Source organism: Somniosus microcephalus, chromosome 2 (genome assembly GCF_052327205.1).
Source record: "Somniosus microcephalus isolate GS21.2 chromosome 2, FLI_Smic_1.0, whole genome shotgun sequence".
Classification (NCBI taxonomy): Eukaryota; Metazoa; Chordata; class Chondrichthyes; order Squaliformes; family Somniosidae; genus Somniosus; species Somniosus microcephalus.
This window is the reverse complement of record NC_140988.1, coordinates 388,357,355-388,382,205: the sequence shown is the minus strand read 5'-3', so window position 1 is coordinate 388,382,205 and position 24,851 is coordinate 388,357,355. Positions and strand designations below refer to the sequence as shown.

Genomic DNA, 24,851 nt, shown 5'->3' with positions numbered 1-24,851 from the left:
TTATTCTAAGACTATGCCCCCTAGTTCTAGTTTCACCCATCATCAGGAACATCCTCCCCGCATCCACCCGATCCAACCCCTTCACAATCTTATATGTTTCAATAAGATTGCCTCTCATTCTTCTGAACTCCAATGAGTAGAGTCCCAATCTACTCAACCTCTCCTCATATGTCCATCCCCTCATCCCCGGGATTAACCGAGTGAACCTTCTTTGTACTGACTCGAGAGCAAGTATGTCTTTTCTTAAGTATGGACACCAAAACTGTACGCAGTATTCCAGGTGCGGTCTCACCAATACCTTGTACAACTGAAGCAATACCTCCCTATTTTTATATTCTATCCCCCTAGCAATGAAAGCCAACATTCCATTGGCCTTCTTAATCACTTGCTGCACCTGCATACTAACCTTTTGAGTTTTGTGCACCAGGACCCCCAGATCCCTTTGTACTTCAGTACTTTCCAGTTTCTTGCCATTAAGATAATAACTTGCTCTACGATTTTTCCTGCCAAAGTGCATAACCTCACAGTTTCCAGTATTGTATTCCATCTGCCAAATCTCTGCCCATTTACTTCGCCTGTCTATGCCCCCTTGCAGGTTTTTTATGTCCTCCTCACTCACTACTTTCCCTCCCATCTTAGTATCATCTGCAAACTTTGATATGTTACACTCGGTCCCCTCCTCCAAATCGTTAATATAGATTGTAAAGAGTTGGGGACTCTCCAAGCACTCACACGACCATGCCACTGCAAAGCCCCACCAGAGTCCCCACCAGAGTCCTCACCCAACTGAGATCAGCGTCTCAACCTCTGCACAGCCGCAGGAGCAGCAGACTGTTGCCGAGCCCTCACAGGTTCGCAAACCCAGAGGACGCCCGCCAAAGGTGTCGAGACAGGAGCAGCAAGAAAGTGAGCAAGGGGCCTTCACATCTGCTGAAACCACAGGGGAAGCACCACGTAGGAGCACGCTTAAGAGGAAGATAAAGCACAAGTAGTCACAAGGGTAGTCACTTGGGTGTTCTGTTGTGTTGATTTTTGACAAGCCATCCTTGAATTGTTATGATAAACAGATTTGATGGCAAACTGTTGCCGGTGTGGCCTGTGTCATTTCGCTAATGGGACTTCCACATTGAGGGCTTAGGGCGACTTGCAATTGTCAGTATGGTGGTCAGAGTGATAGGAATCCGCAGGTTCTTGGCCATTGTCGATGGTCTGATAAGAAGGTGCGAGGCAAAAGTGTTTGATTGTGCAGGCTAATCAAATCTGGCCAAGATGAGTGCGTCCCTTGCATCCCGGGCAGCAATGTGCTCGCGCGCTGGCACCTTCTGGCCTGTGCAGCTTCAGGTGGGTGAGCAGCAGCATGGCGCTCCTGTTGTTGCTGCTGCTGTTGGTGGTGCTGTTGTTCATGGTTCTGCTGCTGCCGCGGCTGGTCTTCGTCCGAATCTGATGTCCAGGAGGAAAGGAAATAAATGGTTCCCATTCTTCTGGTATATACCTCAGTTGAGGAAGGGCTCAGTCAAGGTGGGGAGAGGGGTTTCCCAGGAGGTCACACTGGAGATGGGTGTCAGGCTCCAAACTTCCACAACAATGAGTATGCCTGCTAAAAGTTCCCCCAGACCTGAGACAACAAAGGTATGCCACCTGCAAATGATGACTGATCAAATCTCCTTTTTAATGGTGGAGCTGCAGCTGTTAGTAAACAATCCACTTGTGAGGCCGCCAGGTTTCACTGTCGTGTTCCAGAGGAGACATGTAGGATGTGGGAAAAGTGGTAAAATCAGAAAGGCCTCTCAAAATGGGATTATAGAGGCATTTAACTGCTTGTTAAGGGCCTTAAGGGCCTATCCCACCCCTTGGAGGCGGGATGCAAATGGGGTCTGAAACCACGAATGTGGGAAAATTGCTCAGAGGCGGGATCGGACCCACCCGCCATTTTTTTGTGATTTTGACAACTAGAAACGTCTGAGCTCCCGGGCAACGATAGCAGTACGGCGTTCTGGTCTGTCGCTGTTGGGGTTGTCCATGCGGGTCCTGACGTTCCAGGTCCTGAACTTCATTTTAAAGGCTGGAAGATGCCTGTGCGTGAATTCTTTTAACGTGGGGTGGCCGTTGCGCACCAGCTACCACACGGGCTTGACAGAGCAAGGTCTTGGTCCAATGGCAAGGGGATCCAAGATGATTGGAGACCAGGCTCTGCTCCATCGGCCTAGCACACACACAAACATACTCCTACTGTCCTCCTCCCCCTTCCCGCAGGTCCTCTCTGCCTGGGTTTCATGGGCTGCAGTGTGGTCCTCCCGACCCCGCTGCTGGTCCACGCTGCACCACCCCTGGGCCTCATCCTCGCTCCTGAGTCCCATCCTTGCTCCTGGGCCTCGACCGTGCTGCTGGGCTCGTCCTCACCCCTGGGCCTCATCCTCGCTCCTGGGCCCGCGGTCCTCGCTCCTGGGCCCTGCCCTCGCTCTTGGGTCCCGTCCTCGCTCCTGAGTCCCGTCCTCGCTCCTGGGCCTCTTCCTCGCTCCTGGGCCCTGTCCTCGTCCCTGGGCCTCGTCCTCGATCCTGGGTCCCGTCCTCGCTATAGGGCCTCTTCCTCGCTCCTGGGCCCTGTCCTCAGCCCTGGGCCTCGTCTTCGCTCCTGGGTCATAGAAACATAGAAACATAGAAGATAGGAGCAGGAGTAGGCCATTCGGCCCTTCGAGTCTGCTCCGCCATTCAATGAGATCATGGCTGATCATCCAAATTCAGTACCCTGTCCCTGCCTTCTCCCCATATCCCTTGATCCCTTTAGCCTTAAGAAATATATCCAACTCTTTCTTGAATATATTTAATGAACTGGCCTCCACCGCCCTCTGTGGCAGAGAATTCCACAGGTTCACCACTTTCTGGGTGAAGAAATTCCTCCTCATTTCAGTCCTAAATGGCTTACCCCTTATCCTTAGACTATGACCCCTGGTTCTGGACTCCCCGGCCATCAGAAACATCCTTCCTGCATCTAGTTTGTCCAGGCCTGACAGAATTTTATAGGTTTCGATGCGATCCCCACTCAATCTTCTAAACTCCAGTGAGTATAAGCCCAATCGATACAATCTCTCCTCATACGTCATTCCTGCCATCCCAGGTATCAGCCTGGTGAATCTTCATTGCACTCCTTCCATAGCAAGAACGTCCTTCCTCAGGTAAGGCGACCAAAACTGCACACAGTACTCAAGGTGCGGTCTCACCAAGGCCCTGTACAACTGTAGCAAGACATCCTTGTACTCTGTACTCGAACCCTCTTGCTACGAAGGCCAACATACCATTTGCCTTCTTAACCGCCTGCTGCACCTGCATGCTTACCTTCAGCGACTGGTGCACAAGAACACCCAGGTCTCTTTGCACTTCCCCTTCTCCCAATCTATTGCAATTCAAATAATAATCTGCCTTCCTGTTTTTGCCACCGAAGTGGATAACCTCACATTTATCCACATTATAGTGCATTTGCCATGTTTCTGCCCAATCACCCAACCTGCCCAGATCGTACTGGAGTTTCACGACATCCTCCTCACAGCTTACCCTCCCACCCAGCTTTGTGTCGTCTGCAAATTTGGAGATATTACATCCAATTCCCTCGTCCAGATCATTAATATATATTGTGAACAGCTGGGGTCCTAGGGCCGATCCTTGCGGTACCCCACTAGTCACTGCCTGCCACTCGGAAAACGACCCGTTTATTCCAACTCTTTGCTTTCTGTCCGCCAACCAGTTATCCAAGTCAATACCTTGCCCCCAATCCCATGTGCCTTAACTTTGCACACTAATCTCTTATGTGGGACCTTATCGAAAGCCTTCTGAAAGTCCAAATACACCACATCCACTGGTTCTCCCTTATCTATTTTACCAGTTACATCCTCAAAAAATTCCAATAGATTAGTCAAGCATGATTTACCTTTTGTAAATCCATGTTGACTTTGTCCGATCCTGTCACTGCTTTCCAAGTGCTCTGCTATTACATCTTTTATAATAGACTCTAGCATTTTCCCCACTACCGATGTCAGGCTTACCGGTCTATAATTCCCCGCTTTTTCTCTACCACCTTTTTTGAATAGTGGGGTAACATTAGCTACCCTCCAATCCATGGGTACTGTTCCAGAGTCTATCAAGTTCTGGAAGATGACCAGCAATGCATCTACTATTTCTAGGGCCACTTCCTTAAGTACCCTGGGATGTAGATTATCAGGCCCTGGGGATTTATCGGCCTTCAGTCCCATCAATTTTCCTAACACCATTTCCCTACAAATACTGATTTCTTTCAGTTCCACCCTTTCATCAGACCCTATGTTCCCTGGCATCTCTGGGAGGTTAATTGTGTCCTCCTTTGTGAAGACAGAACCAAAGTATGTATTTAGTTGGTCTGTCATTTCTTTGTTTACAATTATAAATTCCCCTGATTCTGACTGCAAGGGACCTACGCTTGACTTCACCAATCTTTTTCTCTTCACATATCTATAAAGCTTTTACAGTCAGTTTTTATGTTCCCTGTTAGCTTACTCTCATATTCTATTTTCCCTTTCTTAATTAATCCCTTTGTCCTCCTTTGTTGAATCCTAAACTGCTCCCAATCCTCAGGATTATTGCTTTTTCTGGCCAATTTATATGTCCTCTCCTTGGATCTTATGCTATCCCTAATATCCCTTGTTAGCCACGGTTGAGTCACCTTTTTTGTTTTATTTTTATGCCAAACTGGGATGAACAAATTCTGTAGCTCATCCATTCGGTCTTTGAATGTTTGCCATTGCCTATCCACCGTCAACCCTTTGAGTGCCATTCCCCAATCAATCCTACCCAACTCGCTCCTCAGACCATCGTAGTTTCCTTTATTTAAATTGAGGACCCTAGTCTCTGAGTCAACTACTTCATTCTCCATCTTAATGAAGAATTTGATCATATTATGATCACTCCGACCCAAGGGGCCTCGTACAACAAGATTGCTAATTAATCCTTTCTCGTTACATAATACCCAGTCTAAGATGGCCTGATCTCTGGTTGGTTCCTCGACATATTGGTCCAGGAAACCATCCCGTAAACACTCCAGGAATTCCTCCTCCATAGTATTGTTACTAATTTGGTTGGCCCAATCTATATGTAGATTAAAGTCACCCATGATGACTGCTGTGCCCTTATTGCACGCTTCTTTAATTTCCCTTTTAATGCCATCCCCAACCTGCGCCTTACTGTTGGGAGGTCTATATACCACTCCCACTAGTGTTTTTTTCCCCTTAGTATTTCTCAATTCTACCCATATAGATTCCACATCATCAGAGCTAATATCCTTCATTACAATTGTATTAATCCCTTCTTAACCAGTAATGCTACCCCACCTCCCTTTCCTTTTTGCCTATCTTTCCTGAATATCGAATACCCCTGGATGTTGAGTTCCTAGTCTTGGCCATCCTTGAGCCACGTTTCCGTAATCCCAACCAAATCATATTCGTTTACCTCTATTTGCGCAGCCAATTCATCCACCTTACTACAAATGCTCCTCGCATTAAGACACAAAGCCTTCAGGCTTGTTTTTTTAATGCTCTTAGACCTATTAGAATTATTATTTACTGTGGCCATGTTTGATTTAAACCGTTGATTTCTCTGACTGCCACTTTTGTTTTTCTCCTTCCTATCTTTTGCTTTTATCCCTGTTTCCCTTTCCTCTGTCTCCCTGCTCAGGTTCCCAAGCCCCTGCCATTTTAGTTTAAACCCCCCCCCAACAGTGCTAACAAACCTCCCCGCAAGGATATTTGTCCCGTTCTGGTTCAGGTGCAACCCGTCCGACTTGTACAAGTCTCACCTTCCCCAGAAGCAGGCCCAGTGATCCAGGAAACTAAAGCCCTCCCTCCTGCACCAACTCTTTAGCCACGCATTCATCTGCTCTATCCTCCTATTCCTATACTCACTAGCACGTGGCACCGGGAGTAATCCAAAGATTACAACCTTTGAGGTCCTGCTCTTTAATCTGCTACCTAGCTCCCTAAATTCTTGCTGCAGGACCTCATCCCTCTTCCTACCCATGTCATTGGTCCCAATGTGAACCACGACCTCTGACTGTTCACCCTCCCCCTCGCTCCTGGGTCCCATCCTTGTTCCTGGGTCCCGTCCTCGCTCCTGGGCCTCGACCTCGCTCCTGGGTCCGGTCCTCGCTCCTGGGCCTCAACCTCGCTCCTGGGCCTCGACCTCGCTCCTGGGTCCGGTCCTCGCTCCTGGGTCCCGTCCTCGCTCCTGGGTCCGGTCCTCGCTCCTGGGTCCTGTCCTCGCTCCTGGGTCTGGTCCTCGCTCCTGGGCCCCGACCTCGCTCCTGGGTCCGGTCCTCGCTCCTGGGTCCCGTCCTCGCTCCTGGGTCCGGTCCTCGCTCCTGGGTCCGGTCCTCGCTCCTGGGTCCCGTCCTCGCTCCTGGGTCCGGTCCTCACTCCTGGGTCCGGTCCTCGCTCCTGGGTCTGGTCCTCGCTCCTGGGTCCGGTCCTCGCTCCTGGGCCCCGTCCTCGCTCCCGGGCCTCGACCTCACTCCTGGGTCTCGTCCTAGCCCCTGTGCCTTGACCTCGCTTCTGGGTCCCGTCCTCGCTCCTGGGCCTCTTCCTCGCTCCTGGGCCCTGTCCTCGTCCCTGGGCCCTGTCCTAGCACCTGGGTCCGGTCCTCGCTCCTGGGTCCGGTCCTCGCTCCTGGGTCCGGTCCTCGCTCCTGGGTCCGGTCCTCGCTCCTGGGTCCCGACCTCCTTATAGTGTGTCTCCTTCTAGTGATTGTGTCCCGTGGTGTCTACTTCTATCCTCCTATTCCTGTACTCACTAGCACGTGGCACCGGGAGTCATCCGGAGATTACTACCTTTGAGGTCCTGCTTTTTAATCTCTTTCCTAGTTCCCTAAACTCTGCCTGCAGGACCTCATCCCTCTTTCTGCCTATGTCGTTGGTACCGATAGGGATGATATGTTCACCCGCCCCCCTCAGTGTGTTCTGCAGCCGCTCAGTGACATCCTTGACCCTGGCACCAAGGAGGCAACATACCATCCTGGAGTTCCATCTACGGCCACAGAAACTCCTGTCTGCTCCACTAGCTATCGAATCCCTTACCACTATTGCTCTTCCACTCTTTCCCCACCCGCTCCCCCCCCCGTGCAGCTCAGCCACCCGTGGTGCGGTGGACTTGACTCTGGCTGCATTCCCCAGAGGAACCATCGCCGTCACCAGTACTCAGAACAGAATACTGGTTGGAGAGCACGATGCACTCCGGGGACTCCTGCACTACATACCTGGTCCTCCTCTTGTGTCTGGCGGTCACCCGTTCCCTTTCTGCCTGCATACTCTTAAGTTGCGGGGTGACCACCTCTAGAAACGTGCTATCCATGTAACTCTCAGCCTCGTGGATGCACTGCAGTGACTCCAGACGCCGCTATATCTCTGAAACCCAGAGCTCGAGTTGCTGTAGCTGGCGACACTTCCTGCACATGTGGTCGTCCAGGCTACGCGAAGGGTCCAGGACTTCCCACATGGCACAGGATGTGCACTCCACGGGACTGAGCTGCCCTGCCATGCCTCTATTTAATAGACTAAGAACTAACCCAGCAGAAATAAACTTAAAACTTAACAAAAAGCACTCTCCAGCTACACACCAATCAGTTCTTTCCCTCTATTTAATAGGCTATTAACTAACTTAGCAGAAATAAACTTATAAACTTAAAAAAAATGCACTCACCAGCTCCTTCCTTTGTGCCGATGTCAGTTTTTTTACTCTGACGTCACTTTTTCAAAAACTGCCCCTGTTGAGTTGCTGCCGCTTCTTTTAACTGCTCCGCTCTCGCTGTGCTGCGTCCAGGTGCGCTCCTTCCGGTCTCAGCCTCCTGCCGATCGGGACTGCTCCGCTCTCGCTGTGCTGCGTCCAGGTGCGCTCCTTCCGGTCTCAGCCTCCTGCCGATCGGGACTGCTCCAATCTCGCTGTGCTCCCTCCAGGTCCGCTCCTTCCGGTCTCAGCCTCCTGCCGCTCGGGACTGCTCCGCTCTCGCTGTGCTCCCTCCAGGTCCGCTCCTTCCGGTCTCAGCCTCCTGCCGCTCGGGACTGCTCCACTCTCGCTGTGCTCCCTCCAGGTCTGCTCCTTCCGGTCTCAGCCTCCTGCCGCTCGGGACTGCTCCAATCTCGCTGTGCTCCCTCCAGGTCTGCTCCTTCTGGTCTCAGCCTCCTGCCGCTCGGGACTGCTCCACTCTCGCTGTGCTCCCTCCAGGTCCGCTCCTTCCGGTCTCAGCCTCCTGCCGCTCGGGACTGCTCCAATCTCGCTGTGCTCCCTCCAGGTCCGCTCCTTCCGGTCTCAGCCTCCTGCTGCTCGGGACTGCTCCAATCTCGCTGTGCTCCCTCACGGTCTGCTCCTTCTGGTCTCAGCCTCCTGCCGCTCGGGACTGCTCCACTCTCGCTGTGCTGCGTCCAGGTCCGCTCCTTCCGGTCTCAGCCTCCTGCTGCTCGGGACTGGACCTTTTAACTGCTCCGCTCTCGCTGTGCTCCCTCCAGGTCCGCTCCTTCCGGTCTCAGCCTCCTGCTGCTCGGGACTGCTCCGCTCTCGCTGTGCTCCCTCCAGGTCTGCTCCTTCCGGTCTCAGCCTCCTGCCGCTCGGGACTGCTCCGCTCTCGCTGTGCTCCCTCCAGGTCTGCTCCTTCCGGTCTCAGCCTCCTGCCGCTCGGAAACTGGACCTTTTAACTGCTCCGCTCTCGCTGTGCTCCCAGCTCTTCACCCAGAGAGTGGTGAACCTGTGGAATTCTCTACCACAGAAGGCAGTAGAGGCCAATTCATTAAATATATTCAAGAAGGAGTTGGATATATTTCTTAAGGCTAAAGGGATCAAGCGATATGGGGAGAAAGCAGGGACCGGGTACTGAATTTGGATGATCAGCCATGATCTCATTGAATGGCGGAGCAGGATCGAGGGGCCGAATGGCCTACTCCTGCTCCTATCTTCTATGTTTCTATGTTTCACAGGTGAGCCCTTGCATCCAGGCTCTCCAGTGACTCCCTCCTTAGGCTGGAACAGATGCCAGCTGCAGGTGAGGTTAGAGAAGCGACCTGTCACTGGTGAGAGAAGTTCTCCCAATGAGGTGGGACTAGACATACAATTGAAAACTTGTTACCTACAGAAAAGTATAAATGTATTAAAAATTAACTTCCCAACATTTTCTTGCCTCTGAAACTCACCAGTGCACCATTGAATCCTTCACACCACTTCTGCAGCTGTCATCAATTACAGCAGACTCACAACACGCCACACTTACCTGGCATGGAGTCCGGACATCGGGAAGCCCGCAGTAGAAGTGGCAAAATTGGAAAAAGCCTCTTAACTGCCTGTTAACAACCTGTTAACAAGCACTTAAGTGGCTATGATCCTCTTCCTGCCACTAGGTGTCGGGTCCATGCGCAAATCGGGGACCCGATACCTGGGAAGATTGATTGGAGGTGGGTTGATGGTGGGTTTCTAACCCGCTGTCAATCTTTGCGATTTTGCCGGATACCCCGCCTCCAAACCCGCTCCCTGAGTGACGGCAAAATTCCGGCCAGAGACTCATTGGCCTAGAAATTCAGTAGTTTGCGCCAGCCGCTTGCGCCTTAGGAGGAGGAGAAGTGGGGCGCTAAGCGGCTAGCACCCGGGCGCGGCGCGATCTGCGTCTCTCACGAAATTCAGTTAAGATTTAGCGGCGGCGCAAAACCTTTGCGCGAGCTCAGCTGCGCGCGCAGATCCTGACGTCATTTCATGGTGCAACGCCCTTTGTGCACCCCGAACCAGAAATTCAGTGGCGCCGGCCTATTGTGCGCCTGGCGCCCCCCGCGACTGGTAGAGGGGAATGGTTCCCAGTCGCTGCGGGGCACAGGGGACACTAATTAAAGGGGACTCCTCCTGCAGTATAAATGCCAGCCATTTTGCTCCACTCCTTCTTTGTGAGAGACGGATCTTTGGAGAGAGACAAAGGTAGAGAGCTTTCTGGTTTGGCTCAACACTCGCACAGGTACTTGTGGCTTCAGGCCACAGCTTTGCACTTGTCTTTAACTTCAGTGTCATAGCATTGATTGGAAACATATAATGGGGGCTGCAATGGGTGGAAACGTTGGGCTTCTCCATTGCATTCAAAGGGCTCAGAGACGCCGTGAGAGAGTGCCAGTCATGGCCAGATGGAGAAGGGCCAACAGGCGTCGGCAAAGGAGGCCTTACCCACCCAGGGTATACCACCAGCAGTTCTCATATCTGAACATGTCTGAGGAGCAGTGTGTTCGGAGGCTGCGATTCAGAAGGGCGGTGGTCACCGAGCTCTGCCACCTGCTTCGCGGAGATCTGCAGCCACAGCTGAGGAGCAGGACGTCTCTGTCGGTGGCAGTGAAGGTGACGGTGGCTCTCAACTTCTATGCCACCGGCTCCTTCCAATCTGCTACTGGGGACATTTCCAACATCTCCCCGTTCGCGGTACATTGCTGCATCCGCCAGGTGAACAATGCCCTTTTCAGAAGGAGACGTCAGTTCATTTCCTTCCCCGTGACCGTTGACAAGCAGCAACAGCATGCAATGGGCTTTGCAGTATTAGCGGGCTTCCCCATGGTGCAGGGCGCTATTGACTGCACGCATGTGGCTTTGCGGGCACCTCTAGAGAATGCCGAGGATTACCGCAACCGGAAGGGCTACCATTCGCTCAACGTGCAGTTGGTGTGTGACCACAGGCAGCTCATCCTAGCTGTCAATGCCCGCTTTCCAGGCAGCAGCCACGATGCCTTCATCCTGCGCCAGACTTCTGTGGCAGACATGTTCGAGGCCCAGCCTCACCCACGAGGATGGCTTATCGGGGACAAAGGCTGTCCTTTGTACACCTGGCTGATGACCCCGCTCCGTGCGCCCAGCACCCCTGCTGAAGAGCGATACAATGACAGCCATCAAGCAACCAGGAACATCATTGAGCAAACAATCGGCGTGCTGAAGCAATGGTTCCACTGTCTGGATAGTTCCGGGGGAGCCCTACAGTACTCGCCTGAGCGAGTCTCCCATTTCGTTGTCATGTGCTGCATGCTGCACAACCTAGCTATCCACAGGACTTAGCCACTGCCAGCAGACATTGGAGGACCACCAGAGGAGGAGGAGGAGGAGGAGGACCAGCACAGGAGGGAGGCAGAAAGTGCAAGGGCCGCCCGTCGGCGGCTTATTGCAAGTTGGTTCTAGGCCCCCTCTCAGGGAATGGCTTGTGCCAATGACAGAAGATGAATGTAGCCGCTCCACAAGCCCTCAGCTGAGCAGGGCAACCAGAACTTCCAAAAGAAAACATGGACAGTCCGATTTAAGAAAATTTTTGACTGTGATACCTCTGTGCCCTTCCCACATGACAAACTAATGGAGAGAAACCCCCCCCAAAAACACAAATACACCAGTCTCGGCCTTTATAAATAAAACAGATATACCAGTCTCGGTCTTTAAATATAAAAGAAATATACCAGTCTCGGCCTTTATAAATATAACAAAACATTTGGCCACACCTTCTACTTTTTCCCCTGCGAGGGTGATCCGTCTCGCTTCCGTGACTGGCCCCTACCCACCCTGCAGCTCCTCCTCAATGGGACCCCAGTGGCTGCAGCAAGGCTGGGTGAAGGCTGCTGAGGGTCAGATGGTGAGACGGCAGATGCCCTTGGGGGTCGGCCTGGACCAGCTCTGGGCCTGGAGGGGCCGGCTGCTGACTGCTCCAACTCTGCTTGGGCGGCAGCAGTCTGTTCAACGGCTGGTGGCAGCTGCAGTGGAGGAGTGACCGTGTTGGCTGCAGGAATGCTGCCAACCTGACAGATCACAGGCACTCCCTGGTCGGCTGATACATTGGCACTCGCACGGGCCAGCACTGCAGTATGCGCAGCAATCTGCTGAAGCACAGACTGCTGGGCTGCTGCGGCACGGCGAGTGCCCCGGCGATGCCTGGCCGATCCAGCGAGAGTGGCAGCAGTTAGTGCCCGTGTGGCCCTAATCTGTGTCTGCATGACACCAGCCAGTGAATGCACGGCACGACTGAGCACTTGGTTGGAAGCCGCCTGTGATGCAGCGAAGTCCTGCAGACTCCTGGCCTGTGCTGCCCTGAATTCCTGCAGACTCCTTGCCAGTGACTCTATGGAGTCAGGCATCCTTGCCACTGCAGCCATGAGCTCAGTGTGCCTGCGCTCAGCCTGGCGCCTATTTCTCCCAGGAGCCGCACCTCCTCTGCGCTCACCGTAGCAGGACTGGAGGCCGCACTCACCCTCTGGGGAGAAGGCCGCCGAGCTTCCCCACCCCTCCCACATTGCTGCAGCCCGCTGGGCCCCGGAGCTTCACTCTCCTCCGACCCCTCCCCCCTGCTCCCCTCCAGGGAAGACGTGTCACCATCATGGCCATGGGCTGCCTCGGCTGAGGGTGTCCCTGATGGGCCGGCTTCCTCTTCCACCTCCTCTATCTCTGACTCGGACACAGTGCCAGCTTGAGGGGCCGCTTCCTCACCTGGCGAGTCACCATCTGAAAGCAGGGAGGCACAAGAGTTGCTTTAGAGTGAGGACAGGGCGGCAGCGAGGGAGGCATGAGTGCTGCTGTGCACTGCATTGGTTCGATAGTGGCAAAGGATGCTGGTGTGAGGCGCAAGTGGAAAGAGAGAGGTCAAAAAGGTGATGACCTTACCATTGGTGCCCAGAACAGGGTCAGCATCTCCAGTGGCGATGGGGCCACTCAGCCGGCCTGCCATGATCCGCTCCACTCGCTGCTCGAGGTCGCTCAGCTGTTTCAGGTCAGGACTGCCTCCCCCAGTCTGTCGCTGCTGTCTTCTGTTATGCGCCAGCTTGCCTGCAAGAGAAAGGACGGCCTCTAAGTACAGTGCCAAGCCCTGATCTTGCCCGCACTGCCTCCCATGGTTGAATAGCCCTGACATTGCCAAGCCCTGATCTTGCCCGCACTGCCTCCCATGGTTGAATAGCCCTGACAGTGTCAAGCCCTGATCTTGCCTGCACTGCCTCCCATGGTCAAATAGCCCTGACAGTGTCAAGCCCTGATCTCGCCTGTACTGCCTCCCATGGTCGAATAGCCCTGACAGTGTCAAGCCCTGATCTCGCCTGCACTGCCTCCCATGGTTGAATAGCCCTGACATTGCCAAGCCCTGATCGTGCCCGCACTGCCTCCCATGGTCGAATAGCCCTGACAGTGTCAAGCCCTGATCTCGCCCGCACTGCCTCCCATGGTCGAATTGCCATGACAGTGTCAAGCCCTGATCTTGCCCGCACTGCCTCCCATGGTCGATTAGCCCTGACAGTGTGTAAAGTCCTGAATGTGCAAGTGCTTTTCATGACAGTCCCATAGCTGCTGGATGAGGGCTGGCCATTAGGGCTTTCAGGCCCCTTTGGCCATAAAGTGAGGTGCACATGCAGGGATGAGGAGGATACTGGAAAGGGTACTCACCTTGACAACCCGAGTGAGGTCATTGAATTTTTTTCCGGCATTGGGCTGGTGTCCTGCCAACCACGCTGTTGGACGTGACCCTGTTTGCCACCTCCCTCCATGCTTTCCGATATTCGGCAGGCAGCGGCCTCCTGCCACCCTCAGGGAAGAGGATATGGCGCCTGCGGTCCACTGCGCCAACCAGCAGCCTCAGGTCACCCTCGCCAAAGCGCTGCGCTCTCTCCCTGGCCTTCTCCATTCTCCTGGGCGTGGAGCAGTTCCAGAAGCAGTGTTCAGGCCTTGCCTTAGGGCTGCAGTGTGCAGGGCGTGGCAGCCAAATAATTCCACCCTCCCCCTTTAAGTGCTGACCGGCGCCTGACTGTCTGCCCTCAATGAGCAACTCGCCGCACCTGCGCTGCGCCCGCCTTCGGTGTTTGCGCCCCGGATCGCCGGCTTAGTGCCTAATGATAGTTGTGCATCACCTGCTTTAGCGCAGCAGCAACCTCTTGGGGCGATGCAACTGAATATCGGTGAAGGTGGCGCTAAGTTGCGCCGGGCGCAAAAGTTAGCGAACGCCATGCTGTAGCACCCCAAACGTGGCTATACTGAATTTCTAGACCATAGAGTCATAACGGCACAGAAGGAGGCCATTCGGCCCATCGAGTCCGTGCCGGCTCTCTGTAGAGCAATCCAGTCAGTCCCATTCCCCCGCTTTATCCCCGTAGCCCTGCAGGTTTATTTCCCTCAAGTGTCTATCCAGTCTTACCTTGAAAACATTGAGTGTCTCCGCTTCCACCACTTCCGTCAGCAGTGAGTTCCAGGTCCTCACCACTCGCTGCGTAAAAAAGGTTTTCCTCACATCCCCCCTGTATCTCTTGCCCAAAGCCTTAAATCTGTGTCCCCTAGTCCTTGTACCATCAACTAGTGGGAACAGCCTTTCCCCGTCTAGCCTATCCAAACCCGTCATAATCTTGTACACCTCTATCAAATCACCCCTCAACCTCCTTTGCTCTAATGAAAACAAATCCAGCTTCTCCAACCTGTCCTTGTAGCTAAGATCCCCCATCCCCGGAACCATTCTGGTAAATCTCCTCTGCACCCTCTCGAGAGCCTTCACATCCTTCCTAAAGCGTGGTGACCAGAACTGGGCGCAATATTCCAGTTGTGGCCTAACCAGTGAAGCGCCTGCGCTGAAAACCGGCATTTCCAACCTGTCCAGAATCCTCTTGACCGATTGGATGTCTGCCCTGGAGAAGGGCCTCTGCGGGGGGGGGGGGGGGGGGGAGAGTTCCACTTTCTGCACAACCTCCGCCCGCTGAAAACCTTTAGAATTCTTACGCCTGATAAAAGCAGTTTAAAAAAGTAAAACGCATTTATAATTTAAAAATACTTTTTAAAAAAAGGTAAGTTTATTTTTAGCCCTGTAAAAAACTTGTTTAAAAATTTTTATTGAATGTAATTTTAACTAATTAAAAAAAATGATTTTTTAAAAATGTATTTAATGTTTTGATGTGTTTTTGGAGTGATCTCCATTCATACTTTTGACAGGTCTAAGCAGAGATTCCCTTCTCCCATTGGTTCCCCATGGCCCACGTGATCCCAGGGACGCTTGCAACCCGCCTGCGCCCCTGGGATACCTGTGCCCCGGGATACCTGGGCCCCTGGGATACCTGGGCCCCTGGGATACCTGGGCCCCTGGGATACCTGTGCCCCGGGATACCTGGGCCCCTGGGATACCTGGGCCCCTGGGATACCTGTGCCCCGGGATACCTGGGCCCCTGGGATACCTGGGCCCCTGGGATACCTGTGCCCCGGGATACCTGGGCCCCTGGGATACCTGCACCCTTGGATACCTGGGCCCCTGGGATACCTGGGCCCTGGGATACCTGGGCCCCTGGGATACCTGGGCCCCTGGGATACCTGGGCCCCTGGGATACCTGGGCCCCTGGGACACCTGGACCCTTGGATACCTGGGCCCCTGGGATACCTGCACCCTTGGATACCTGGGCCCCTGGGATACCTGGGCCCCTGGGATACCTGGGCCCCTAGGATACCTGGGCCCCTGGGATACCTGGGCCCCTGGGATACCTGCACCCTTGGATACCTGTGCCCCTGGGACACCTGGACCCTTGGATACCTGCACCCTTGGATACCTGGGCCCCTGGGATACCTGCACCCTTGGATACCTGGGCCCCTGGGATACCTGCACCCTTGGATACCTGGGCCCCTGGGACACCTGCACCCTTGGATACCTGGGCCCCTGGGATACCTGGGCCCCTGGGATACCTGCACCCCTGGGATACCTGGGCCCCTGGGATACCTGTGCCCCTGGGATACCTGGGCCCCTGGGATACCTGGGCCCCTGGGATACCTGCACCCCTGGGATACCTGGGCCCCTGGGATACCTGGGCCCCTGGGGTACCTGGGCCCCTGGGATACCTGGGCCCCTGGGATACCTGGGCCCCTGGGATACCTGCACCCCTGGGATACCTGGGCCCCTGGGATACCTGGGCCCTGGGATACCTGGGCCCCTGGGATACCTGGGCCCCTGGGATACCTGGGCCCCTGGGATACCTGGGCCCCTGGGATACCTGCACCCTGGGATACCTGGGCCCCTGGGATACCTGGGCCCCTGGGATACCTGGGCCCCTGGCCCACGTGATCCCAGGGACGCTTGCAACCCGCCTGCACCCCTGGGATACCTGGGCCCCTGGGATACCTGCACCCTGGGATACCTGGGCCCCTGGGATACCTGGGCCCCTGGGATACCTGCACCCTGGGATACCTGGGCCCCTGGGATACCTGGGCCCCTGGGATACCTGCACCCTGGGATACCTGGGCCCCTGGGATACCTGGGCCCCTGGGATACCTGCACCCTGGGATACCTGGGCCCCTGGGATACCTGGGCCCCTGGGATACCTGTGCCCCTGGGATACCTGGGCCCCGGGATACCTGCACCCCTGGGATACCTGGGCCCCTGGGATACCTGGGCCCCTGGGATACCTGGGCCCCTGGCCCACGTGATCCCAGGGACGCTTGCAACCCGCCTGCACCCCTGGGATACCTGGGCCCCTGGGATACCTGGGCCCCTGGGATACCTGCACCCTGGGATACCTGGGCCCCTGGGATACCTGGGCCCTGCACATTTCGTAGAGCAGAGACCCAGGAGCGGAAATGTACGGACCTCTGAAGCCCTCAGGTAAGGGTGTAGATTTTTTCCAGATCGGAGGCCTCCGCACGCAGGAAGCCACTGATCGGAAAATATGGGCCAATATATTTATTGACCGCTGTCCTTCACCAACGATCCAGCCTCAGGGTTGATGGGGGGTAAAGACTGCGGTTTATCTGTAAAACGCAGGACTCTTCCACATTCACCCCAGCCCTGAGCGGGGGTAATGGTCCAGACCTGCCAGGATTCCACACCAGTACGTTAACGCCCCAATCAATCAATAAAAATACACCATAACCTCCAACATTGATTGAAGGCGAAATTACAGCAGCTCAGCCAAGACAAGACTTGATTAACTCCTATTAGTTATTGACCCAAGCCTCAGAATTTCCTCATTAGCTTAGACTTTTACAGCACAGAAGGAGGCCATTCGGCCCATCACCCCTGTACCCTCTATCTGATCCGGGACCCGGGACACTGGCCCGCACCCTGCACTGATGCAGGTGGTTAGTATTAGTCCACTTGTATTTACACAGCGCCTTTAATGTAGTAAAACGTCCCAGGGCGCTTCACAGGAGCGATTATCAAACAAAATTTGACACCGAGCCACATAAGGAGATATTAGGGCAGATGACCAAAAGCTTGGTCAAAGAGATTGGAGCGTCTTAAAGGAGGAAAGGGAGGTAGAGAGGCAGAGAGGTTTAGGGAGGGAATTCCAGAGCTTAGGGCCTCAGCAGCTGAAGGCACAGCTACCAATGGTGGAGTGATTGAAATCAGGGATGTGCAAGAGGCCGGAATTGGAGGAGTGCAGCGATCTCGGGGTGGGGGGTTGTAGGACTGGAGGAGATTACAGAAATAGGGAGGGGTGAGAGCACGGCCGGATTTGAAAACAAGGATGAGAATTTTAAAATCGAGGTGTTGCCGAACCGGGAGCCAATGTAGGCCAGCAAGCCCAATCGACCCAATCACTCCTCATACGTCATTCCTGTCATCCCAGGTATCAGCCTGGTGAATCTTCACTGCACTCCTTCCATGGCAAGAACATCCTTCCTCAGATAAGGCGACCAAAACTGCACACAATACTCAAGATGTGGCCTCACCAAGGCCCTGTACAACTGCAGCAAGACATCCTTGTTCCTGTACTCAAACCCTCTCGCGACGAAGGCCAACATACCATTTGCCTTCTTAACCGCCTGCTGCACGTGCATGCTTACTTTCAGCGACTGGTGCACAAGGACGCCCATTAGCCGAGGCATATTTGCCTTCATTAGCCGAGGCATAGAATATAAGAGCAGGGAGGTTATGATGGATCTGTACAAAATGCTAGTTAGGCCGCAGCTGGAATACTGTGTGCAGTTCTGGTCGCCACACTATAGGAAGGATGTGACTGCATTGGAGAGGGTGCAGAGGCAATTCACCAGGATGTTACCTGGGCTGGAGCGCTTCAGCTATGAAGAGAGACTGGACAGGCTGGGGTTGTTTTCCTTAGAGCAGAGAAGGCTGAGGGGGGACCTGATTGAGGTGTACAAAATTATGAGGGGCATAGATAGGGTAGATAGAAAGGAACTTTTCCCCTTAGTAGAGGGGTCAATAACCAGGGGGCATAGTTTCAAGGTAAGGGGCAGGAGGTTTAGAGGGGATTTGAGGAAAAACTTTTTCACCCAGAGGGTGGTTGGAATCTGGAACTCACTGCCTGAAAGGGTGGTAGAGGCAGGAACCCTCACAACATCAAGAAGCATTTAGATGAACACTTGAAACACCATAGCATACAAGGCTACGGACCAAGTGCTGGGAAATGAGATTAGATTAGACAGGGCTTGATGGCCGGCGCGGACACGATGGGCCGAAGGGCCTCTTTCTGTGCTGTATAACTCTATCACTCTATGACTCTAACAAGAGCGAGGAGCTCATGCCCTTCGTTGTCACTAAGATTGAGAACATCCGTTCAGCTGCCGCTGTCACTTCCCTCCCTTCCCCTAGTCCACTGGGCCAAACTTCCTCTAAGGTTCCCCCCTGCCCTAGTCCTGAACTTGCGTCTTTCGCTAGTTTCTCTCCTATCTCCGAGCTCATCTTGATCATGAGACCCACCTCCTGCTCCCTCAACCCTATTCCCACAAAACTGTAGACCACCCAACTTCCGTTCCTGGCCCCATGTTAGCTGATATTGTTAACTGTTCTCTCTCCTCAGGCACTGTCCCCCTCTCCCTCAAATCTGCCATCATCCCTCTCCTCAAAAAACTCAAATTTACTGATCATACCTCCTACATTCATATCTAAATCATTAATGTACACTACAAAGAGCAAAGGACCCAGCACCGATCCCTGCGGTACACCACTGGACACAGGCTTCCAGTCACAAAAACAACTTTCGACCATCACCCTCTGCCTCCTGCCACTAAGCCAATTTTGGATCCAATGTGCCAAATTGCCCTGGATCCCATGTGCTCTTACCTTCTTGACCAGTCTCCCTTGCGGGACTTTGTCAAAAGCCTTACTGAAGTCCATGTAGACTACATCCACTGCACTACCCTCATCCACACACCTAGTCACCCTCAAAAAATGCAATCAAATTGGTCAGACATGATCTCCCCCTGACAAAGCCATGATGACTATCTCTGATTATTTCCTGCCTCTCCAAGTGGAGACTAATTCTGTCCCTCAGAATTTTTTCCAATAATTTCCCTACCACTGATGTTAGGCTCACTGGCCTGTAATTCCCTCGTTTATCCCTACTACCCTTCTTGAATAATGGTACTACGTTAGCTGTTCTCCAGTCCTCTGGTACATCCCCTGTGGCCAGAGAGGTTCTGAAAATTTGTGTCAGAGCCCCTGCAATCTCCTCCTTTGCCTCACATAATAGCCTGGGATACATCTCGTCCGGGCCTGGGGATTTATCCACTTTTAAGCCCGCTAAAACTGCTAGTACCTCCTCCCTCTCAATACTAATTTGTTCAAGTATATCACAATCCCCCTGCCTGATTTCTATGCCTACGTCACCCTTCTCCATAGTGAACACAGATACAAAATATTCATTTAAAACTTCACCTACATCTTCCGGCTCTACACACAGATTGCCACTTTGGTCCCTAATGGGCCCTACTTTTTCTCTGGTTATACTCTTGCCCTTAATATACTTATAAAACACATTGGGATTTTCCTTTATTTTGCCCGCAGTGTTTTTTCATGCCCCCTCTTCGCTCTCCTAATTTCTTTTTTAAGTACCCCCCTGCACTTTCTATACCCCTCTAGGGCTTCCACTGTTTTTAGTCCTTTGTATCTACCAAAAGCCTCCCTTTTTTTCCTAATCCATTCTTGTATATCCCTTGATATCCAGGGTTCCCTGGGCTTGTTGGTCCCACCCTTGACCTTTACGGGAACATGTTGGCGTTGTACTCTCTCTATTTCCTTTCTGAAAGACTCCCACTGCTCTGATGTGGATTTTCCTACAAGTAGCTTATCCCAATCCACTTTGGCCAGATCCTGCCTTATCATATTAAAATCGGCCTTCCCCCAATTTAGAACCTTTATTTCCGGTCCATCTTTGTCCTTTTCCATGACTACCTTAAATCTCACCGAATTATGGTCACCGTCACCAAAATGCTCTCCTACTGACACTTCTACCACTTGCCCGGCTACATTCCCCAGAATTAGATCCAGTACCACCCCCTCTTTTGTAGGACTTTCTACATGCTGGCTCAAAAAGCTCTCCTGGATGCACTTTAAGAATTCTGCACCCTCTAAGCCTTTCACACTCTGACTATCCCAGTTAATATTGGGGAAGTTGAAATCCCCTACTATTATTACCCTATTATTTCTACACTTCTCTGAGATTTGCCTACATATCTGTTCCTCTATCTCCCCCTGACTGTTTGGGGGCCTATAGTACACTCCCAGCAAAGTGCTTGCCCCCTTTTTGTTTTTAAGTTCTACCCATATGGCCTCATTAGAGGAACCTGCTAAGATATCATCCCTCCTTACAGCAGTAATTGACTCCTTGATTAATATTGCGACACCCCCTCCTCTTTTACACCCCCCTCTGTCTCGCCTGAAGATTCTATACCCCGGAATATTGAGCTGTCAGTCCTGCCCCTGCCTCAACCATGTCTCCGTGATAGCAACAATATCATGCTTCCATGTGTTCATCAACACCTTCAATTCATCTGCCTTACTCGCAAGACTCCTTACATTAAAATAAATGCCATCCAGCCTTGCCCTAGTCCCTTGTACCGTTACATATTTGCTCTGCCTTCCAGGCTGACTTGTTTTTCCTCTATATTTGGCTGTGCATCACCCCCTACTATAGCTCAACTCCGTATCCCATCCCCCTGCCAAGTTACTTTAAACCCCCCCCAACAGTACTAGGAAACGTCCCCGCAAGGATGTTGGTCCCGTTCCGGTTCAGGTGCAACCCATCCGACTTGCACAAGTCCCACCTTCCCCAGAAGCAGACCCAGTGATCCAGGAAACTAAAGCCCTCCCTCCTGCACCAACTCTTTAGCCACGCATTCATCTGCTCTATCCTCCTATTCCGATACTCACTAGCACGTGGCATCGGGAGTAATCCAGAGATTACAACCTTTGAGGTCCTGCTCTTTAATCTGCTACCTAGCTCCCTAAATTCTTGTTGCAGGACCTCATCCCTCTTTCTACCCATGTCGTTGGTCCCAATGTGAACCACGACCTCTGACTCTTCACCCTCCCCCTTCAGAATGTCCTGCAGCCACTCAGTGACATCCTTGACCCTGGCACCAGGGAGGCAACAAACCATCCTGGAGTCACGTCTATGGCCACAGAATCGTCTGTCTGTTCCCCTTACGATAGAATCCTCTATCACTATTGCTCTCCCACTCTTTGTCCTCCCCTCCTGTGCAGCTGAGCCACTCGTAGTGCCACGGACTTGGCTCTTGCTGCATTCCCCTGAGAAACCATCTCCCCCAGCAGTATCCAAAATGGAAAATCTGTTGGAGAGGGAGATGGACCCAGGGGACTCCTGCACTACCTTCCTAGTTCTTTTACTCTGTCTGGCGGTCACCCATTCCCTTTCTGCCTGTGCACTCTTTACCTGCGGTGTGACTGTAATGATATCAGCAAATAGTGATGTTATTTGCCTGTTCGATTATCATGCCTTACCAGCATAATTGCATGTATTGATTACTTGTGCCTGACCAGCAGAGGGCATGTGACCGAGACAAGCAAGGCAGTTTAGTTTGGTTTCAGTTTCGTTCTAGATGCATCACTAGCATCGTGTCTCCTGAAAAGCTGTATAAAGAGTTGAACAGACTTTAGATTAAAACTCATTCTCTTTCATAAATGTCTCGTCATTGAACCCACAAAGAAATCAATACATGGTGTCAGAAGTGGGATTGAAAGAGATGAAGAGAAAAAATCTGAAGTTAAATCGAAATCAATACAGTGACCACCTCGTTAAACGTGCTATCCACGAGGATCTCAGCTTCGCGCATGCTCCACAGTGACTCCAGCCGCAGCTCCAGCTCTGAAACGTGGATTTCAAGTAGATGCAGCTGGAGACACTTCCTGCATGTGTTCGCCCTGGACACTGAAAGTGTCCCTGACTTCCCACATAGCACAGGAGGAGCACTCCACGCTGCCGAGCTGCCCTGCCATGTCCGACCCTTAATTTACTCCCGTTACTTCCTTTAAATTAAAGAATATTAAATACACTGGGGGCCTTAGTTCACTTTAAAAACTACTTACTCTAAACGAGAGACCTTTGACTTCAACGACTGGACTGTAGAAATACTCACCAGGTCCTACTTACCAATCAGCTCCTTCCCTGGTTGTGACATCACTTTAGCGGTTTCTCTGTTGTTGTTGTTTGACTGCTCCCGCTCTCGGACTCTTTCCCAACTCACAGCACTCCTCTGCAGTGCTCCTTTATGGCCACTCCGCCTTCTCTCAGGTCCTGCTGCCGCTCCCACACAGGTCCGCCTCCTCCTCTCGGTGAGGATGGAGGAGACAGGGGAGAGGGGCTGAAGAATACGGGTTGAAGTAAAGAAAGACGGCGGGGGTTACCTTTGAATTCCAAGATGACAGAATGATCCTGGAATAATGAGCAGTTTTGGCAGACGAAAGCAGGCCCCAATAATGCTTTATGTGGTCCAGTCAGATCTGGCGGCGAATGGCTAAACCAGTTGTCTGCCATATCCATTCAAGTCTGCATCCCTTGGACTTCAGGGCGCGGAGATGAGGGCCGTACCAGGGTGTGAGAGAGGGTAATGGTTTTAATGGGTACCAGGGCATCAAAGATGGAGGTGAGGGTGTGGTTTTGCAGATCAATAGCTGCAGAAATGTCGTGAATGGAGGGCAAAAGGCCAGATAGTCGGGAATTTGAAAGTGCCGTTGTAAGTGAATTTGGAGAGATTTTTCCAGGGGCAGACACAGAGTTGACATGGTTAATCCAGCATTGTCTGGTTTCATTTTACATTGATGTGCACCCGGTGTTTTAAGGTGGTTTTCTCTCCTACCAGCTGGTGACGATGGAAGCTCCTTCAAGCCTACTGATGCCATCACGGATGTGAAGCCGTTGGGTGACATGCATTAGTGATGGACCACGGGATTGGAAAATTGGCATTCTTTCACAAGCTGCCTGAAGCGAGTGTGGAGAGAAGTGGATCAGGACCTCGCAAGCTCGAAGACTCTCGATTTCTGTTTAATTAATGACAATTGTTTTCTTGTGTAAGAAATTGAATGTTGATGTATCTTTGCTCAAGCCATGTGCATGTTAACAGAATGCACCTTCTACATGTCTGCCTGTCCCCTCTCTACCTGAGAGCAGAGATGGTTAAGGGGAGATTTAATAGAGGTGCTGACAATAAAGGGTCAGTAACCAGAGGACACAGATTGAAGGTAATTGGTAAAAGAACCAGAGGCGACATGAGGAAATGTATTTTTACACAGCGAGTTGTGATCTGGAATGCGCTGCCTGAAAGGGCGGTGGAAACAGATTCAATAATAACTTTCAAAAGGGAATTGGATAAATACTTGAAAGGAAAAATGTGCAGGGCTGTGGGGAAAGAGCGGGGGAGTGGGACTAATTAGAGAGCTCTTTCAAAGAGCCGGCACAGGCACGATGGGCCAAATGGCCTCCTTCTGTGCTGTATCATTCCGTGATTCTAAGTGTATCATCTCTCGATTTCACCACCCAGGACCAGTTATTCCCGTCGCCTGTACTGGTGCTCTTCAATCAGTCTTGGGCCTAGAAATTGAGTGGGCTTTGCGCCCATTTTGCGGCGCTAGAGGTCATTGCGCTGGACTTACAGCCGGTTCAGAAATTCCCTGGGGCCCTACCATCGGCGGTAGACCGGTTGCGCTGCGCCGGCACCGATGACGTCATCGGTGTGCGCAGCGTCCCGGTTGCCGTGGTGACGGGCCCCAGCGCCGAAATTGAGTTGCGGCCGCCTCGCCCGTGGCAGCCGCAACTAAGACTCTGGCAACCGAGTCTTACAGGAGTTTGCGCCGGCGCATTAAGGTCGCGCAGCGGCCGGCCGCTTTCCCGCCGGCCGCCTGCCCGCACCTCCCTCCCCGGACTCCTCCACCCCCCCCCCGCGGAACAGATGCTTCTGGGCTGCGAGCCCGGCACTTCCCCGAGGTGCCGGGCTCATTTTTGTGAAGATTTTACCGGCCAGCGGGCGGGTGCAGGCAGCTCCTCCTTAACTGAAGGAGGAGGCCTGCACTTCCCGAGCCTGCCGCACCGCATCGGGCGCCGCAGCGCCGGAATAGCGCCGCAATGCGGCAGGTAGCGCCCATTTTCAGGCGCAAACACCCTTCAGTAGCGCCGGCAGCCGTTTGGGCGCGGCGCTACTGAATTTTTGGCGCGCGCAGGGGGACTTAGCGACGGCGCTAACTTTCCGGCGCTAAAGCCCTGGCGCGGCGCCAACTGAATTTCTAGGCCTTGTTTTCTAATCGTGTTCCCTTCCATTTTTTCCTTTTCGGATACTTACTCAATTCCTTTCAAATGATGTTATCATGTCTGCCTCAATAACCACTCATGGGAAAACACTGCATGTTCTAATAATGTTCTCAATACATAAATCAGAATAGCATTTGAAATCTGCATCAATGTCACTGGCCTGGGCACCGAAGTATAAAACGATAGATTCAAACTGCAAGGACACTGCACTATGTATCTCATGCTATAGGTATGTCGGGTTATAAAACACCTTGTGTATAAGATCGTTACTTCACTAAAGCTTGGCAGAGGTAGTAGATGACAAATAAATACCAAAATAAAAATGGTCTATTATGGTTCCTTA

General features: G+C 52.6%; 1 protein-coding gene across 5 annotated transcripts in view; it reads left to right on the top strand.

Moving 5' to 3' along the window:
• LOC147123861 (drebrin-like) overlaps positions 1 to 24,851 on the top strand; it is a 254,232-nt gene extending 229,381 nt beyond the window's left edge. For all 5 annotated transcript variants that reach the window (XM_085976437.1, XM_085976439.1, XM_085976435.1 and 2 more), the window contains one exon: positions 23,067 to 24,851. In XM_085976437.1, coding sequence (XP_085832563.1) covers positions 23,067 to 23,140 — 74 coding nt within the window. In that variant the 3' untranslated portion in view covers positions 23,141 to 24,851. The remainder of the gene's footprint in view (positions 1 to 23,066) is intronic.